This window comes from Mastacembelus armatus, chromosome 10 (assembly GCF_900324485.2).
Source record: "Mastacembelus armatus chromosome 10, fMasArm1.2, whole genome shotgun sequence".
NCBI lineage: Eukaryota > Metazoa > Chordata > Actinopteri > Synbranchiformes > Mastacembelidae > Mastacembelus > Mastacembelus armatus.
In genome coordinates, this window is record NC_046642.1 from 19,303,564 (window position 1) to 19,324,729 (window position 21,166).

General features: G+C 40.6%; 1 protein-coding gene across 1 annotated transcript in view; it reads left to right on the forward strand.

The window, feature by feature from the left end:
• Positions 1-21,012, forward strand: part of gabra2b (gamma-aminobutyric acid type A receptor subunit alpha2b) — a 34,094-nt gene extending 13,082 nt beyond the window's left edge. Inside the window, exons 7-9 of the mRNA XM_026330179.1 lie at positions 13,050-13,202; positions 13,867-14,069; positions 20,704-21,012. Of these exons, the coding sequence (XP_026185964.1) occupies positions 13,050-13,202; positions 13,867-14,069; positions 20,704-21,012 (665 nt within the window). The remainder of the gene's footprint in view (positions 1-13,049; positions 13,203-13,866; positions 14,070-20,703) is intronic.
• Positions 21,013-21,166: the final 154 nt, after the last annotated feature.

A 21,166-nucleotide genomic window follows, 5' to 3' on the forward strand; every position in this document is an offset into this window, starting at 1 on the left:
GATACATTTTAATTGTAAAGCACCTTTAAAAGAAGCTTTCTCAAAGCGCTGTACATAAAATATTACATAATAAAAAGCACATGAAAGAGAAAATTAAAAATCACAGAGAAGACAAGAAAAGACAATACAATAAAAACAATAAAAACTAGTAACAAAAAGCATTTGTAAAGAAGAATGTTTTAAGAGAGGTTTTAAAAACAGCTAGGGAACTACCATCCTTAATGTCAGCTGGGACAGAATTCCACAGGAGCATGATTGAGAATGCCCTATCATCCCTAGATCGCAGCCGTGTTTTGGGAACAACTAAGAGATGATGATGAGACGATCGTAACTTGCGAGTTGGTGTGCAAGATGTTAGAAGACCCGCCAAGTACTAAAATTTTGTTCTGTATTTTGTTAATCTGCATTTAGCATGTCCAGGAGAGCTAAAAGCAGCATGAGAGATAATCTGCTGCTGCAACTGACTCTCTCCTTTAGAAATCAAAGATGGGCAAGCACTCAAATGGAGTGCTTTTAAATAGATCCATCCATCTATCCATCCATCTTCTTTCGCTTATCCGGGTCTGAGTCGTGGGGGCAGTAGCCTAAGCAGGGACGCCCAGACTTCCTTTTCCCTGGACACTTCCTCCAGCTCGTCTGGGGGGACACCAAGTGGTTCCCAGGCCAGCCGAGTGACATAGTCCCTCCGGTGTGTCCTGGGTCTTCCCCGGGGTCTCCTCCCGGTGGGACATGCCCAGAACACCTCCCCAGCTGAAGGTCCTGGCTCGATGGAGCCAAAAGGACAACATCATCTGCAAAAAGCAGAGATGAAATCCTGTGGTCCCTGAACTGGACTCCCTCTAGCCCTTGGCTGCGCCTAGAAATTCTGTCCATAAATTCTGTTTAAAGCTAAACATAAGGAAGCACATCTGTCTGTTGTTGCTGTCAGACACACTAACAAAGGAGCAGCAGGTGAAAGGAACAGCTGCTGTGTTCTCCATTGATTTCAGTGTCTTTTGTTGGCATCATAAGACACATGAATTTCTCACAAAAGTGCAGTGATGCATGAAATGAAAGAAAATCTATGATCTGGGCCCAGAATGTGAATAAGTCAGCATGTATTGCATTCACTCAAAAGGACCTGCAGGAAACATTAATAAATGATTCAGGAACAAACTCATTAGTGGACAGGGCAAAACTCTGGTAGAGTTTTAGAACAGAGGCTTAAAGAGCACAGCCGAAGAAGCAAGCATTAGCATCCCTGGCTAACTAGCTTAATTGTGTTCCCATATGTCTGGTGGCTGGAGTTAAAACTGGAGAGGCTGAAGAGAGTTTAAACTAACATTGCCAGCTTTGGATTTAGAGTCTCCAGCAAATTCAGCCAAACTTGTTATCCAAAAATATGCTCTGTTTGCTAAAAAAAATAGCTAAAAAGCATTAGGATTCTGGATTGTGAACTTCCTGCCACAAGCTTTAATTTTGACAGTTCATTTGCTGTGCTCCTTTAGTGTGGTGCTGGTAGCTTGTTTTAATTACTTTGATTAGTTTCACCTGGACTTGTTTCCATACCTAGTAATTACCTGAATCTGCTGCACCTGTGACTGGCTGCTTAAAAGCAGAACTGCAGCCACAAGTCTTTGCTAGATTGTGGATGCTATCAGACAATACTCACCCTCTAGTCCTGCCTGACTTGAGTTCTGAGGATCCTGCCTCAGGTGGAGGAGTATGGTGTATTCATTGAACCTCGATCACTTGAAGCATTATTTGAATCTCGACCACTCAATTCTTGAATCTTGGATACTCTAAAGCCAAGTCTGGTTTCCGAATGGCCAAACTTGACTCTTGGCCAAACTTGGATACCACTCTTACATGTTTTTCAAAGGCTAAAACCTGTTAACTGAGAGCATTGTTTTTTTTTTTTAAGGCAGAACTTGATTGTTAAAGGCAATATTTGCTATATGAGAACCTAACTTGATTTGACTTACATGGACATATTTGAATTGCTGAGGGCCTGATTGTTCCAATTTGAACCTTGAGGATAAAACTTGTTTTGTGGACCAGAAGTTGGTGATTTTCACTTTTTTTGTTTTTCCAGCATTTTACTTTGTTCTTTAAAATAAAACATTGTAAAACCCATTCGTCTTGATTCCGCACCTTTTCTAAGTTCAAACTTAAACTTCTTTTTCCCGGTGAGTAATCTTGACAAAAAGCTTATCTGCTGATGTTTTAATCAGATTGTTGTGCTTGTCTGGGAATGTAAATTGAGTAATTAAGCAGCATTATACAAGTTTAACATTGTCAAATTAACCTTAACTTTATATAGTTCTTAGCAACAAAACTCTGGTATCCATGTAGAAGCCTGCTTTAGTGTGCAACAAGGACACATTGTTTGCAAGTTACTATGAATTTTAAATGCTAAATCTGTCACTGGTATTAAGAATTGGGTGTGTATACCCTAACAGAAAGCGCCGTAGACGTAGTAACAGTAATTGAAGGGGCCATCAAGATGTTTTCCTGTAAAGGCTTAGTAACTTTCTAAACTAGAACAGGTTTAGTTTAGCTAAAACACTTAAATTTGGTGATGTGTAAAGCCTTGCTTTACAGAGCTATGCTCTAATCCAGACAAAATATATGTATTTACCACACTTTATTTCTGTCCAATAAGGGGAAATAGTTTGACATATGAGATCAAAAACTGATTGTGAAGTGTGCTAAAGACATGGGCCTCATGGACGTGTCTGTCAGTAAATGCTGCTTTGTGATCGATTATACATTGAATGATGGATTGGCAACTTCTCCAGAAGTCCAAGATGGCAGACAAGAACGAACAAGTGTAGGTTTAATACGCTCTATATTACATTATAGTAATGATAATTATTTATTTGTGAAACAGTATTTCTTCTGAAAGTGTGTATGAAGAAGAAATGCCAAAACCTTGGGATAACTGGAAATAAGTATCTGGAAAACAAGTCTAGATTAAAGATGCGTTTGAAAGGGTCATTTGAGGTTTATAACAGGTTTGAAATAGGACACATCTTTCCTTTGTAACAGAAGGAATTTTTCATCTACCTTGTGCTATTAACTGTTCATCTTTAGTTGTCTCTGAAGTATGGGTTTCTCCTCTGTAAGGCTCCCTGCTGTGGCAATAGAAGCGAAGCACAGTGATAAATAACATCCAGGGACCATTGTAAATAATCCCTGTGGTTATTAACTTAGAAATAAATGCCCTTCAGGGGGTGTACAAACTGAGCAGAACTGAAGGTGGAAGCCGCATGGAGTGGAGCAGTAGAAATAGTACCTCAGCCTACAGAGTGAATGTGCATGTGATGGTCTTTAAATAGGCCACCACATCAGTGCAGTCAGTTGTAACAGGTGTAGATGGTAACTGCAGAGGTGGACAATGCTGCTAAACACAGTTTATCACTGATGTTCTGTCATTTTTATAGATAATAGTAATAATTTAATGAGTCAGAATAACCGAGGACTTGTGACTGAACCTCGAAGGACCTCAAATTACACCAGACAGATGAGCCAACTTCAACAGGCACACAATTTATTGCAGTGCATGTTGCCATGGCAACATACATTGTTGCCATGGCAACATAAGCATAAACTAATAATAAAGTACTTATGCAGCACTTTTCAAAACAGAAGTCACAAGCAAGCTGTAAAGAGAAAGGTTCAAAGACTTCAGCTGTGATTCAGCACAACCTGTGGGGTGGGGCTCTTCCAAAGGTCATGAGATAAATAGGAGGGGTTATGATTACAGGGATAGTATATAGATTTCTCTGAAGGTGGATACATTTTTGTATTTATCACTTTTTTTATGAGAAATACTGCATGAATAAAAGGAGTTTTGTAGGGGAAAACCACTGGAGAGGTTCTTCAGATTCTGTTCCTACCTGACATGGCTGTAATGATATTTTCTAAAGTGGTTTGAGTTGTAGCAAGCTTGATCTTAAGCTTGATTTAATCCAAATAACAGTCTAGAAATAATTGTTTTCCCTAATGTAAAGAACCTAAAATTTGCAGTATAAATATGCTACAAGATGCAAAACTACGGATGGGAGTTTCTTTCAAAAATGTGAATTATGAGATGAAATGAGAAAAAATGTATTGATCCCTGAAGGAAAATTCAGGTAAATAGATACAAAAATTTGGTTTAATTTTTCTTTTTAAAAATTAGTTTGAGAAGTTTGTATCTGGTAGAGGATATTGACCTTAGGATTACAGCTTCCACACTTTAACTGTAAAATTGAGGATGGAGTGGGTGGTTTGCAAAGGATTGCTGAGTTTTTGGATGTCTTCCTTATGTGTCTGAGCATGTACAGCGAGTCCTTCTTTCCTCACAAGCTGCTCCAGTTTTCATTCTTGGAACTTTTTATGCTGAAGTTTGTATGTATTTTAGGCTAGTGTGGGTGAAAGCGTAATATAAAAATGTGTGTTATATAGTACTGTTTCTAAAGAGTGGTGAAACATCTAGAATGTATAGACTAAATCTGTCATAACCCTCTCAGACAGCATTCAGTCTGAGAGGACGTCACTCCCCTTCTCTCACTAATTGATGTACAGGTGCTCTGCCTCTGCCTGTAGATGCCTGCACGTGTGATGAGGGGGAAAAAGGGGGTGTGCACTCAATAATTCAATTTACCTGCACCTGAGACCAGCTCCAGTCCGTAATCTACCGCCCATGTAGTGGATGAACCAGCTACAGAAAGTGTTACTAAGATTGCTATGAATTACCTGACATAACACTTTTGACCCCCTTCACATGCCTGCCATTCGGTGGTGAGAGACTCGGTTCTTTCAAGTCTCCTGACCGTAGGTAGGTAGGTTCTGTGATTTCTCTGACGTTCCTCCTGTTTCTGGGATTGCCGTCCAGCTACGCTTCTTTCCAAGCCCATGAGTCACCCAGACCACCTCGATCCTGTTCTCTGGAACTTTCCTGAAGTTCTCACCCCCAGTCTGGATTCCTCTTCAGCATCTCCCTGGTAATCTCCCCGCATACGAATGTTGTGAGGAGGCATTAGTTACGCCGCTACTATGCCGTGGGCTTTCTACGAGGTGATACTGCAGACTTCGGGTTCTGATCTTCCTCATCGCTCAGCCGAATTCAACGCTATGGTGGAAAATTCCACCATAGGAATTATCTCAAGATTTATCTTTCTAGGTACTGTGGCTTCCTGGTTTGTTTTTCTCTCTGCCTCCTTATTGATGGTTATAAAGTGCACCACTTCAGAAGGGGAGAGAGCCTAAGATCTATCACTGCCTCCACACCGTCCATATGATTGTGCAAAGATCTTCATCCTAGGGCCACATAACCTTCCTCCCAACTCTATCACCTCTCCAAACCTGAAAGAGAAGCCATGGAGACTTATATCAAAGATTCCTTACGGCATTATCCGCCCATTCTCCTCCCCAGTCACAGCCAGATTTTTTTTTTGTTTTTGTTTCTAAGAAGGACGGCTCATTGCGTCCATGCATAGATTTTTGAGGATTAAACGCTATAACTATAAAGAACAAATATCCACTGCCTCTACTTTCCTCTGCCTTCAAACTTATCCAAGGAGCAAAGATTTTGTCAAAGCTTGACCTCAGAAACGTTTACCACTTAATCAAAATTCGGGAGGGGGTTGAATGGAAAACACACCCCTTTTGAATACTCGGTCATGAATTTTGAACTCACTAATGCCCCTGCGGTTGTTCAGGCTCTCATCAATGATGTTCTTAGGGATTTCATAAATTACTTTGTATTTGTATAGCTGGATGAAATTCAGTTTTTTTTCTGCCCCCCTTGAAGAACACTATCATCATGTCCGAATGGTTCTACAGCGATTGTTGGAGAACAAGCTTTTCATAATGGCCGACAAGTGCGATTTTCACGTCCCCACAGTATCTTTTCTTGGTCACATCATTCACCGGGGGTGGGGGGGTTTCCAATTGGATCCAGACAAAATCAAAGCTGTAACTGAATGGCCAGTTCCCACATCCCACAAACAACTCTGTTTCCTTGGTTTTGCAAACTTCTACAGGAGATTCATTAAGAACTACTCCAAGATTGTGGTTCCGCTCACTCAACTCATCTCCAAGTCCTGCTTTCACATGGACCTCTGAGGCGGAAAGCACATTTCAAGAACTAAAGGACAGATTCACCTCGGCTTCGGTGTTAATTCAACCAAACACCACTCAACAATTTATCATTGAGGTTGATGCTTCGGATGGTGGTGTAGATGCTGTTCTCTCTCAAAGAGTTCCAGACACGCGAAAGATCCACCCATGTGCTTAATTTTTCAGGAAGCTCTCTGCTTCGGAACAGAACTATGACATCGGCATTCGGGAACTCTTGGCTGTGAAGCTCGCTCTGGAGGAGTGGCAACATTGGTTGGAGGGTGCAGAACACCAATTCATCATCTATACCGACCATAAGAATTTGAAATTTATTAAAACAGCCAAACGTTTAAATTCTTAGCAGGCCCGACGGTCTTTCTCGGTTTTTCTCCTGATTCAGTTTCCTCTTATGCTACCATCCAGGGTTTAGGAGCATTAAACCGGATGCTCTTTCCCGACTCCACTACTCAGAGGAACCTGAAACAGAAGCGACCAGTAGAATGCCGCAAACCTACATCATTGGGACTCTTACCTGGGAAATTGAGAAAGTACTCCAGGACAGATCACAACAGGAACCTGTTCCCAGTAATGGTCCATTGTGCAAGAGGTATGTGCTGTCAAACGCCCAATCAACTGTGATCAAATGGGCCCATGAGAGCAAGTTTACCTGTCACCCTGGTATCAGTCACACTCTGTTTTTGTTAAAAAGGCATTTTTGGTGGCCATGCAGAAATTTCGTTGTAAAGGAATATATAAATGCATGTCAGATTTGCCCACAACAAACCCTCTCATCAGTTACCCACAGGTCTGCTACACCCAATACCAGTGCTGCACTGTCCCTGGTCACACATTGCTATGGACTTTGTGGAAGGACTACCGCCATCCAAGGGAAACACCTGTATTGTGTCATGGTTATTGATCGTTTTTACGAAGCAAGCCACCTTATACCACTTCCCCAGATACCTAGAGCAACTGAGACAGCTGAACTTATGGTTCAACATGTGTTCTGACATCATGGCATCCCTTGGGACATTGTCTCGGACCGTGGTCCCCAGTTCACTCTGGCAGTGTGGAGGTCCTTGTGTAAGTCATTAGGAGAATAGGTGAGCCTGTCCTCTAGATTTCACCACAATCTAACAGGCCGACAGAGCGCATGAACCAGGAACTGAAAACGGCCTTAAGGTGTGTCTGCGAGTCAAACCCTGACACCTGGAGTTCGGAAATAGCCTGGGTCGAATATGCTCACAACTCTCTCCTATCCTCAGCTACTGGTCTATCTTCCTTCCAGGTTTCCCTAGGCAGTTTCCTGCCAGGGAGAGAGAGTTGGAGTCAATGGCTGTCCAGGATTTTATGAGATTCTGTTGTAAAGTCTGGATAGACACTAGAGAGTTCTTAACCCACAACAACACGAGGACCGAGAATAAGGCAAATCGTTGCAGAAGACCAGTAGCACGGTATTCCATTGGTCAGAAGGTTTGGTTGTCCACCTCTAACATTCCATTATGCACAGACTCCAAGAAATTATCTCCTAGGTTCATCGGTCAGTTTCCCATCATTAAAATGATAAATCCAACAGCTGTTAAGCTCAAACTTCCCAATACTATGATTTGAGAGGGGGGGGGGGGTACTGTCAATGCTGAATGCTGTCTGAGAGGACTTCACTTCCTTTCTCTCACTAATTGGTGTACAGGTGCTCTCCCTCTGCCTGTAGATGTCTCCACATGTGATGAGAGAGAAGAAGGGCGGTGTGCACTCATTAATTCAATTTACCTGCACAAGATTAAAGACAACGCTGAACCTGAGACCTGCACCAGTCCATCATCTATCATCCGTGTAGTCGAGGATCAGCTACAGTGTTAGTAAGATTGCTATAAATTACCTGACATAATGCTTTTGACCCCCTTCAGATGCCTGCCATTCAGTGGTGAGTGACTCGGTTCTTTCAAGTCTCCTGGCCGGCGGTAGGTTCTGTGATTTCTCTGATGCCGTGGGCTTTCTAAGAGGTGATACTGCAGAATTCCGATCTTCCTCATCGCTCAGCCGAATTCAACACTGGACCCAAGAGAGGAGGAGACCTGGAGTGGAAAATTCCACCATAGGAATTATCTCAAGCAACAAGGGGATTTATCTTTCAAGGTACTGTGGCTTCCCGGTTTGTTTTTCTCTCTGCCTCCTTGTTGACAGTTATAAACTTCACCACTTCAGAAGAGAGATTCTAAGACGCTCTCCTCCAAGATCCCTGTCCGTCCTGCTGTTAAGACAAGAAGAAATAAATATTTGTGTTTCACCAGGAAAATATACCTGGATCACTTCCAGGTCCTTATTCTCCCTGCCTCCGGGTGATTTCATTCTCCCCGTGTAGAGAGATGAAGACTCGCCTATTCCTCTTCATTCCAAGACCCTGATTAAGACACATTTCAACCTGCCTGGTTTTCCCCACTGTTTCCTCCCTTTGGCTACTCATGTCAAGAATCCTGTAGGATGAGTAGTCTGATGTACAAAGAAGAAAGCTAGAGACTCTTTCCTTGGTTTGTTTTGGTTGATTGTAAAAGAACAGAAATAAATCCAAAGTTCATTCTGCACTATACTTTGGTGTTTGACCCTACTTACTTGTCACCAAACGTGACAAAATCATTACTTTTGTTGTAAAATCTCCTATGTAGACAGAATGGTGGTTTAATGGTTAGCACTGTTGCCTCACAGCAAGAACATTTCTGGTCCGAAACCTGGCTGGGGGCCTTTCTGTGTGGAGTTTGCATGTTCTCCCTGTGCTTGTGTGGGTTTTCTCCAGGTACTCTGGTTCCCTCCCACAGTCCAAAAACATGTATGTCAGGTTGATTGGTGACTCTAAATTGCCCATAGGAGTAAGTGTGAGTGTGTGAGGTTGTTTGTCTCTATGTGGCCTTGTGATGGACTGGTGACCTGTCCATCACACTGTGATAAAAAAATGACCTAATAAATCAGAGTTTTTGAATTTTGGTTCAACAGACCTTTACTTTTCACCCTTTAGACAGACTGATTGATTAAAAGTTTTAAGAAACGTGCTAGTTTAACATGTCTCTATGGTCAAAAATATTTTCAGTCTTTTCTAGGGGTACCATCATTTTTGTCCAGGCCAGTTTCATTAGTTTTTTTTTTTTTTTTTTAATGCTTCTTTTAAACCACAATTTAAAATCAATGTCTGATTTTCATTCGTTCATTTTCAGTATTTTTTATTTAATTTTATTTATTTATTTATTTTTACTTTTGTCAGTTTCAAGTTATTTCAGTGACCATTGTGGGATTTTCTTTCTTTAATGGAAGGGTACCAACAATTTTGTCCATGTGTGTAGATAAAGGATGGATGCACTCAGTATAATTTAGTCAATGTAAATGGGTTAGAATTGCTAAAATGTTTTGTCTTTCTACAGCAGATACATTCTCAGTTATATGTACAAACTACATCTACCACAGAAAAACAGACGCTCCTGCATCCTTGAGACAAGTACTTCACCAGTACTCCATATATGTATCAATACCCAGTACAGATTTCCACTGCATTTAATTATCAAGACGGTTCACTGTTGAATTTTGACTAAATAAGATTATCCTTCCATGGACTGCATGTTCCTATTTAGGTTAAGTGTAGTATGATGCCTCGGGCAAAAGTAGCCTGCCTGCCAGTGGCTCTTTCTCTTTAACTAGTCACTCTGCATTATCTGATTGGATGACTTTAAATTAATGATTCATTACTATTGTGTCAGTGGTTGCATACTTGCAAACTAGGTCATTTGATACGCATGAACGTACTGTCTGGCTTCACAGGGGAAGACATATTGCATAAGCCTGTGAACATATCAACACACTATACCTTCTTTTTGTCCAACCGTCACGCTCAGCTTGTTACTATAAAGCACTTAATAGCAATTTCCATAAGTCTTACTTGTTTTTGTTTGCTGTTAAGAGTATTTCTGTGTAAGTACCCATATAAAAAACCCTGACTACACAAAATGGAATGCAGTAATATTTACCTGGATGCACTTTATATAATATACAGTGCTACTGTAGTACTAGATTGTAGTCATTTGTATAATATTAATGAAGTAATTGTATACTGATTATACTTTAGGTAAATTCTGTTCTTAAAATCTTCAGTAGATGATTTTTGGTGACATGAAGGCAACGAGCAAGCTGTAAACACAGTTTGCATCTTTTAGGTTGGTATTCCTAATTTGTTAGCAAAAAGTTGTTTTTGAACATCCAGCAGAGACAGAATAACATTAACATTCTCATTTGTAGTTGTTTCTTGGCACTTCTGGCGACTCTGGCACTTTAGTTGATAAATGCTCCACAATATACAGCAACTAGTTGCAGCTAATTATATCTCTCTGTTGACTATTTCTGAGCAGGTACCTAACAGTGGGTTTTTCACAGAAAACAGATGCCTGCTGAATCCAGAAACAGTCCTTCGAGAGTGAAAGTTGAAGATTATTTCTATGAGCAACCTGTTTACATGCGAGTGTTGTCATGTGTTTATGAATATTTTGTATAACTGTTTGAATGTCCCACGAATGTCCCTTTATATTGTACCTCACTAGTTAATCCTGCATGATGCTGATATTTTTTATATTAGCATTGAACGAAGTTACTGTGTGACCCTAAAAGTGGCCACTGGGTGCCGAAGTTATGAGAATTACCACTGGATTATAATGCTAATCCGATTTTTGGGTTAGTAATGAGATACCTTTTTACTCATTAGCAGATACAGAGTAATATTTGGTGTTCATTTGAAGTCATGTTGGCAGTTGTTCACTGGTTGCTGTTTATATGCTAGCAGATATTTTAGAGGGGAAAGCTACAGGTTTTGTAAAGTGATATGGTTGTTGTGGGTTTTACTATTCAGCCTGTGACAACAGTTGTATAATGCCTTTGGTCTCTCTTAAGGAGCTCTTTAAATTCTGAGAAATGGCCCTGAGGATGTGATCAAGGTAATCTCACTGTGGCTTTAGATGCTATAAATTAAACCAGAATAGAAAAGCAGTGAGTTTGAATTCTACAGTATAGAGCTTATGTATTTCACTGGGCGGTGATGTCAAACAATAGGCACTTTTCGAGTGTAGTATCCAGTGTTTTTGTATCCACGCTTAGGACAAAACATCTGGATATCTCTTATCTTTTACTTCACGGACGTGCAAGGCTAACTCGCTGTAGTTCTGTTTTACTGTAGCCTTTCAATCAATGGATGTATATGCAGATAACCCTTAGCATTCGGTTTAATTAGTGTTGCTTATAGAACATTATAGTACATCACAGGAACTATTTACGATAAAGAAAATTGTGAAAACATAAAACAAAGTGCCACGGCACTGAATACAGCAGCTCTGCAATATAAATTCCCATGAAGTCTCCATTTGCAAAGCCTGCTGTCTGGTGTAAGCCTGTGCCCTCTGTCGGACAACTGACACCAAACAGCATGTCTTGAAGGAGGTAGGTATTGCTGTGCTGTTAGAAGGAAACCTTGTTTCCTGCACGACGTGATTGCCATCTTCATGCAGTAATTGCTGTCTTCCCTCTCAGTAAAGGCTCCTCTGGAAATTTAGCTACAGTCAGTGGATTTCCAGTCTGTACAGCCTCCTCCCCCATTCCAAACACAGGCATCAGGGCTGACTTGTAAATTAAATTACAGAAGAAATAGAGCTCCATAGGGTAAAGAGTATGCACTCAATCCCTTTTAATTTCAGTGCCTGACCGAGTGTGTGTGCATGTATATGGTGAGAGAATTAGTACTCACCTAACAGCTAGGAATAGGGTACACAGCTGCAATGCTATAAAGAAATGAGGGAATAAAACAATCTTTAAGGATGATTTCTTGGAATGGACACCCTTCTTTCCCTCCTCCCCACTGCTGAAAAGGACTTTCCCCTTGCCAAACGGCAGTGTGTATGAGGGCTTTCATTTCTGAATCTCAGAAAACGAGCTGTGTTTGTCTGTTCTGTTGCCATGGGTAACACATCTTTTCCTTCTCATGTCTAATCTTGGCTTCTCCTTGAGACATCTCCCATTTGGAAGGCTTGCCTCCTACTACAGCATTGGTACTGTTTGGCTGTCAGCTCTTAGGCTTTGCGTAGTGGTTAGGAAATCATTTTTCTCTGTAGGGATATGTAATTATATCAAATATGTACTATTAACAACTGAAGTAGACTGTCATGCATCATGGTACTACTATTTTAAATCAAATAAACAATCATGAGTCTTGTGCTTGATAAAACAAGAAATCCAGAGGAAACCTATGAATTATCATGTGAAAAAGTTTAAGGGGATAATTTAGCCAGTAATTCTAACAAACCCATATACAGCTCATGCTAATGTAATAACACTAAGATTCACAAGACATTTTCAGCTAATTGATTTTTATGAAAACAAAATCATGGACATTTTTTATTGTTCTTGCCCCAATTAAAATATTATTATTCAATGTAAAAGTTAAATTGCCTATACTGATGTCAGTACCATTGTCAGTGTCAGCTGGATCTGAAGACTGTAAGTCTTGAGCTGCTGGCTCAAGGTTACACTAGCATAACACATCAGACTGTCTGTCTGTGGTGGAGTTGCATAATGGCTAATGTAGGAACCATGTGTTGAAAAGGAAGATATCATCTCTGGTTCTGCTCTATCTTTTTTTTTTTTTTCTCCATTGTGAGACGTGTTATGGAAGTGCAATCCTAAATGAGTGTAGTACTGTCTAAAAGTCTGTTTTCTGCACAGGTGAAGAGTGAGGGAATGTTAAATGACTTTATGTCGTCACATACTCACACTTACTATTTAGAGGGTGGTGTGTTACACCTACAAAGCAGAGATCCTATATCTGTATATTCATTAAATGTATTAGGTAATCAAAAGTACTCAAATGCCAAATTATCACTAGTAGTAGAATCAGCTGCAGTGGCTGCACTTTAAATTAACTCTGATTATTGTCTCCACAGGTGAATATACAGTGATGACAGCTCATTTCCATCTGAAGAGGAAGATTGGCTACTTTGTCATCCAGACGTACCTCCCATGCATCATGACAGTTATTCTTTCCCAAGTGTCTTTCTGGTTGAATAGAGAATCAGTGCCAGCTAGAACTGTGTTTGGTAAGTGTATGACTAAATTTTAAACAGGCAATAAACCTGTATCTTATTGAAATACCCAAATTACCAATGTCACTAATATAATTTAGATCCAGTGTGATAAATGTTTGACCTCAACACACACACGGGCACATGGAATCACCCAAGCCTTTGGCAGCACAGTGGATGAATACAGTGAAGTGTTGAAAGCTGACAATGATGAATAGTGAGTGTAAGAGAAAATAGGATGAAGAGGGATAATGAGCAGATATTTCTGCAGGCTTCAGTGCTTTTTTTCAGTCCAACTGGAAAAATTTAGTGCTGGTCTTCTTTGTAAGCCGAGTGGAACTAATTACAGTGACCTGAGACTGGTTAGCTGAGAGAAAAAAAACTGGTACAGGAGTGGAGAAGAGACTGTGTTTTTTATTTTAACCAAACCTGCTAAACAGTTACCACATTACTGAGGGTCGGTGGGTTTAAGGTGGAGTAGGTTAATAGTGGTCCCATTCTACAGCACAATGATTGGTTATTTTGATTTAATTTAATTTCAGTTAATTTAACTTTTCAAATATACAACACTTCTGCCTGCTACATTGCAGTATCACAATTATTACATCTGAATGTGTGTATTATTATATAAAAACAGTCCCATCTTATGAACCTCATGAGCTGTTTTTTGTATTCTCAGGTGTAACCACTGTTCTCACAATGACAACACTGAGTATAAGTGCAAGAAACTCCCTTCCCAAAGTTGCCTATGCCACTGCCATGGACTGGTTCATCGCTGTCTGCTATGCCTTCGTCTTCTCCGCTTTGATTGAGTTTGCCACTGTTAATTACTTCACAAAGCGGGGCTGGGCCTGGGATGGAAAGAGTGTTGTGAATGAAAAGGTAACAAAGAATTGGTCTTATCTTAATAAAAAGACATGACAAGCTCCATTTTCTTTACTTTATGTTGAAGGTAATGAAACATTTATCAAAGCGCTTAGTCACACGAGAACATGTGTGTAACATGTAATCCAATACAGTATACTATATGCTAGATTGCTGATTAGTACTGTGCTAAACCTTGAAGTACCATCAATGCACTCTCATTTAGTTATGATGTGCCCCATGGCAAAGCATTTAATGCTCAAACTGTTGCAGGGGGTGACCGAGTGACTTACTGGGTACTACTGTCAAACTGCAGCTGTCAGACATATCTTAATAGAAACAGGGTGGACATAGATTCAAAATGTTGTCACAGTGTAAATACCAAGGATAAAGTAATAATGCACTCAAGCTATTTATCCATGTAGAAAATGTCACATTAAATACATGCAAAAGGAGTTTTTTTATTGTAAAGATTATAATTGTTAGGTTTGCTGTGCAACAAGCAATCCTAAAATATGTTCTTCGTTATTTCTTTATTATTCTATTTTCCTCTTTGACACGCTTCTCCTCCTACACGCTTACAGCTAGAAACATGGTTCCAACTGTAAGATGTTAAGCATGTTGTGCATATGCGTGCTATTACTTTACATGTTTGTATCTCATTTCTGTGATTTTATATAAATTTTTTTAGAATTAAAAAATTCCCATTCAAATAAATGGGAGAAATTATCTGATTTTACTGAAACAGGTATATTTCCATGAGCATATATCTCTGGCATACATGTCGCTAGAGACTAAATTTTAAAATGCCTTTATATCTTTAATCTGTCAGGGTTGTGCTTCTTCTTTTCCTTTCGGCTGCTCCCTTCAGGGGTCGCCACAGCGAATCATCCGCCTCCATTCAACACTGTCCTCTGTATCCTCCTCACCCACACCAACTATCCTCATGTCCTCCTTCACTACGTCCAAGAACCTCCTCTTTGGTCTTCCTCTAGGCCTCCTTCCTGGCAGCTCTAACCTCAGCATCCTTTTAACAATGTATTCACTGTCCCTCTTCTGAACATGTCCAAACCATCTCAATATGGCTTCCCTGGCTTTTTCTCCAGAACATCTAACATAACATAACATAACATCTAACTTCACTTCTTTTCCACACTCTCCGTTGCTCTGGACTGTTGACACTAGGTACTTAAAATCCTCCACCTTCTTCACCTCTACTCCCTGTAACCTCACCGTTCTACTTGAGTCCCTCTCATTTACACACATGTACTCTGTTTTACAGCGGCTAACCTTCATTCCTCTCCTTTCCAGAGCAAACCTCTACCTCTCTAGATTTTCCTCCACCTGCTCCCTGCTCTCACTATAGATGACAGTGTCATCTGCAAACATCATGGTCCACGGAGATTCCTGTCTAACCTCATCTGTCAGCCTGTCCATCACCACAGCAAACAAGAAGGGGCTCAAAGCCGATCCTTGGTGCAGTCCCACCTCCACCTTGAACTCCTCTGTCACCCCTGCAGAACACCTCACCACTGTCTTACAGCTCTCATACATGTCCTGCAACGCTCAAACATACTTCTCTGCCACTCCAGACTTCCTCATACAAAACCACAGCTCCTCTCTCGGCACCCTGTCATACGCTTTTTCCAAATCTACAAAGACCCAATGCAGCTCCTTCTGGCCTTCTCTGTACTTCTCCATCAGCATTCTCAAAGCAAATATTGCATCTGTGGTTCTCTTTCTTGGCATGAAACCATAATTCTGCTCACAAATGCTCACTTCTGACTTCAGCCTAGCCTCCACTACTCTTTCCCATAACTTCATTGTGTGACTCATCGGCTTTATTCCTCTGTAGTTTCCACAACTCTGCACGTCTCACTTGTTCTTTGTAAAGATGGGCACCAGTACACTTCTCCTCCATTCCTCAGGCATCCTCTCACTCTCCAAGATCTTGTTAAGTAGCCCAGTCAAAAACTCTACTGCCACCTCTCCTAAACACTTCCATACCTCCACAGGTATGTCGTTAGGACCGACTGCCTTTCCATTCTTCATCCTCTTCAACGCCTTCCTAACTTCATCCTTACTGATCTTTGCTACTTCCTGCTCCACAACAGTCACCTCTTCTACTCTGTGCTCTCTAACATTTTCCTCATTCATCAACTCTTCAAAGTATTCCTTCCATCTTTCCATCACACTTGTACAAAACTTGTACACCAACCTGTACAAATCCACCTCTCCCTCCTTAGTGTCCAACCTATCATACAAATCCTCATACGCCCTTTGTTTGGCCTTTGCCACCTCTACCTTCACCCTACGCTGCATCTCCCTGTACTCCTGTCTGTTCTCTTCTGTCCTCTCAGTGTCCCACTTCTTCTTAGCTAACCTTTTCCTCTTGACACACTCCTGAACTTCTTCATTCCACCACCAAGTCTCCTTATCTGCTTTCCTCTTTCCAGATGACACACCAAGTACCCTCCTACCTGTCTCTCTGATCACTTTAGCTGTAGCTGTCCAGTCATCTGGAAGAACCTCCTGACCTCCCAGAGCCTGTTTCAGCTCCTCCCTGAAAGCCACACAACACTCTTCCTTTTTCAACTTCCACCACTTGGTCCTCTGCTCTGCCCTTGTCCTCTTCATCTTCCTCACCACCAGAGTCATCCTACACACCACCATCCTATGCTGTCTGGCTACACTCTCCCCAGCCACTACTTTGCAGTCACTGATCTCTTTCAGGTTGGAACGTCTGCACAAGATGTAATCAGCTTGTGTGCTCCTGCCTCCACTCTTATATGTCACTCTATGCTCCTCCCTTTTCTGGAAAAATGTGTTCACTACAGCCATTTCCATCCTTTTTGCATCAGACCATCAGTCCTTCTGCATTCCTGTCCTGCATACCAAACTTACCCATCACTTCCTCGTCACCTCTGTTTCCCTCACCAACATGTCCGTTGAAGTCTGCCCCAATCACCACTCTCTCACCACTAGGGATACCCTGAATCACCTCATCCATCTCCCTCCAGAATTCCTCCTCTTCTAACTCACATCCTACCTGTGGGGCATAACCACTGACAACATTCAACATCACACCTTCAACTTCCAGCTTCAGACTCATCACCCTATCTGACACTCTTCACCTCCAGAACATTCTTAGCAAACTCCTCCTTCAGGATAACTCCTACTCCATTCCTCTTTCCATCCACACATGACAGTATTTGCTGATTAAATTGCGAGTTGGTGTCGCGTTAGCATATAGCGTCCTTGCTAGTTAGCATGTTCATTGTTCTTATACGGTATGAACAGCTCGCTTCACAGCCCACCTATTGTAGTTCACTTGTTAAGGTGCTTGTCTGGGATGCAGTAGATTGGGAATTCGAGACAGGTTGACGCCAGGGTTTTGAAATTTTTAATCACGTTTTACAACTGTTACAGCACCATCATGTGGGCATGTAGCAGTTCTTTATAATTAGGATAGTTGGTGCCTGACAATGTGTCACATGCTCCAGCTTCTGAAGTGGTCCATATGTATTGCAAGTGGCAATAAGAGCGTGCTTTCAGCAATTACACCTCAGGAAATGCACATTATAGTTTTTTTTTTTATTTCACAGTTTTTTCAGTTACTAACTGCTTCCACATACTTTGTGCTAGAAAGACCATTCAAATGTCAAAATGTACAGCTTTTTAAGGACATTTCTGCTTGTATTTTTTTTATATTTTCTTAGGATATTCAGCTTCTTTCAGATTTTTTGTCCCATTGAAATGAATGGAGAGAATGTGCAAATCCTCTTCAACTTTGTCCTCTTTCAGCCTTAACCTTTAAACTGCTCTAAAGGCATTAATCTATTAGTGTTGTATTCAGCTTTTTAATATCTGTTACGATTTTTCATTAATCACAGTTTAAGACAGTGTTCAGTGTTCTGGTGAAAAACACAAATGAAGGCTGTTTTTAACTCTGCAGCAAGCCGAATATCTTCACAAAAAATGGATCAGTCTCTTTGTTGAAGCCTCCTGGGTCTGTTAGTGAAGGAATTATTTTGATAGGCTGAGTCACTGTCACTCCGCCTCCCACTCTGGGCTCAGGTCACCATAGCAACAGCTCACACAGCATTAGCAGAGACCACAGCTGCCTGTGGTTGGTAATTAGACTGACTGGCTGCCTAATGTCCACTGCTGTTACACATGGGGACCATTCTCAGTGTGGGCCATTTTGTCATCTCCAAGCAGGATGTGACAACAAATTCACAATAAGAGTCTGCAGTTAGTTATTTAAAGTGAAAGTGACTTGTGTAGCCAAGTATGGTTACCCATACTCAGAATTTGTGCTCTGCATTTAACCCATCCCATAGTACACACACACACACACACACAGCAGTGAATACACACCTGGAGCAGTGGTGCCCAGGGGGCAACTGGGGGTCCAGTGCCTTGCTCAAGGATTTCACCTCAGTCATGGTATTGAAGGTGGACAGAGTGCTGACTATTCATTCCACCCCAATGACAATTCCTGCCAGTCCTGAGACTTGAACCCACAACATTTGGGTTACAATTCTGACTCCCTATCCATTAGGCCACGACTGTCTAATTAGGGCAAGTGACTGCACCTTTCTGAAGTATAATGAACACTCAAATACCGACTTTAACCCTCAGAGGTCGACGAACGCGCTGGCTCATTTTGTGGCATCTTCTCCTGATAATGCCGAAACAAACTTAAATTGCTTCGTCAGTTTTGATTGTACAGATAAGAACAATATATCATTTGAATCTGTAAAGAGTCTAGTTTTAGTTGTATACCCTCATAATAACAAAATGCTGTGCTTTTGTTAAATGAAGAAAGCAGACAGGTGCGCTCTCTGTCTTCTCTGTCTCTGTCATCTCTCTCCACAGACACATAAATAAAACAACCAGAATCTCAGCAAATACTTGCCTCATAAAAATAAGAAATATATGGCTAGAAAGCTTGAAATGTCTTCTTTTAAATGAAACAATTCAAGTCAAAAAACAAATCATCACTTTTTATTTAATTCGTATGAAATTAAGGAGCGGTAAGTTTTCTCCTGTCTCACCTCATTACAGCTAATCTGATCTCGCCTCGCGCTGAGCTGAAAGGGTCATTATGCGGGTCTTTGTGCGGGTCTTTGTCTTAGGTAAATCACATGACTATTCATGATCAGACACACCTTCCTGCATATGCCCTTTCTAAACAAAAAGTGTCTTAGAAAATTTAAAACAGTGTATTGTTTTCTGTGAGTGAACAAGATGACTTTCACATCATTCTGAAGCAAACACGTTACACTACAAGATGCATTTCTTAAAAGTCTTGTGAACCGGTGTTGTGTATGTGTTTTTTGGCCTTATTTCAGTGACTAAAAAATTGTAGTTTTTCACTAACCATGCATGAACGCTGTTTTCTCAAAAACACAATCATCTATAAACATGCCGCTCACATATTATAGTATAGACTTTGAGACTAAGACTAAACTTAAGCTTAGACTAAGACTAAGACTAAACTTAAGCTTTTAGTTGAGGGTTATCTCAATACCACAGAGCATGTTGTGCTTTCAAAATAAAAGCCTTTGTTTAGGATTTTTTCAAAATAAAAGCCAAGAAATAATAAAAAGAGCTTAAAATGGACTTTGGCTATTGCCATATAGCTTTAGACAATGACTCAGGCTGTTTTAAATGTCAGCCATGGTGTTGTCTCCCAGCAGGCCATGTTTGGACTTTCACAATAAAAGTCTACAGTCATTAATAGGAAGATAATGTATAAGGAACATTCAAAATAAAGTCCAGATTCTAAAATAATGTCCCATGAGTCTCCTGTAGAACTTTGTCCTTTCAAAATAAAAGCCTTTTTATAGCATTTTCTCAAAATAAAAGCCCTGAAACAGCAACATGCTCTGAAAATGGGCGTTTGCCATTGGCATACAGATTCAGTCACCAAGTGAGGCCATTTTTAATGTCAGCCACAGTGTCTACTCCTAGGACATGGTCAGACTTTCACAATGAAAGTCTACAGTTATATATAGGAAGATATTACATATTTGTCAAGTAAAAGGAACATTCAAAATTGAGTCCAGATTCTAGTAAAAGGTCCCATGAGACTCCTGTTGCACTTTGTCCTTTCAAAATAAAAGCCTTTTAATAGCATTTTCTCAAATTAAAAGCTCTGAAAGCCCCTCACTACAGTTCATAAGTCTTGATTATTCAAACTGTGTCAGAGAATTCATAATATGCTTCAGCTGTTTAGCAGCCCGCAACGCAGTTTGCCTCAAGCATTTTGTAGTAGTCAGCATTCCCAATGCAATTTCTTTAGAATTTTACATTTTACATATCAGGACTTTTTAAAAACACAAAAGCAGAAGTAAACTGTGGATTTAAGAGTGTTACCTGTTTGTGTTCTTCTGGTGTTGTGAATGAAAGCAGCAGTTAGAACATATTTACATTTTTATTTTTAAGTGATTCATAGTGTTAGTGTGAGCAGAAAGGCTTTGCTGAGGTAAAATGAAAGTGTAAAAACAGCTACAACAACTTTTAATGGATTTTTCATTATTTTCACCATACCTGACTATCTGAACACAAAGCTCACAAATGTGCTGACTCATTACAAGCATCCGATGTATTTTAAATAATGAGATTACTTCTGATCTTTCAACAGAAAAAAGAGAGGGCATCTGTTGTCAAGAAGAATAATGCCTATGCTGTAGCGGTGGCTAACTACGCGCCTAATATCACCAAGGACTCCAGCACACTTCCAACCATTGCCAAAGGTGGAACTACAGATCCCAACAAGGCCAAAGTAGACAGCAAAGCCCAAGAAAACAAGAAGACCTTCAACAGTGTTAGCAAAATTGACAGGATGTCACGGATTTTGTTTCCCGTTCTATTTGGCACCTTTAACCTTGTCTACTGGGCAACCTACCTAAACAGAGAACCCGTTATAAAGGACATGGTCCCCTCTAACTAGAGACCACTTTTAACGGCTTCTAGTCTGGGGACTAAGAGACAAACCAAATACCTCCAGCAACTGTGTACACATACCTTTGCAGAGTGAAGTCATGGATTGCAGTGTGATCCTCTATCGCCACCTGTTTTCTACACTGTATGCAGCATTTTTGGGA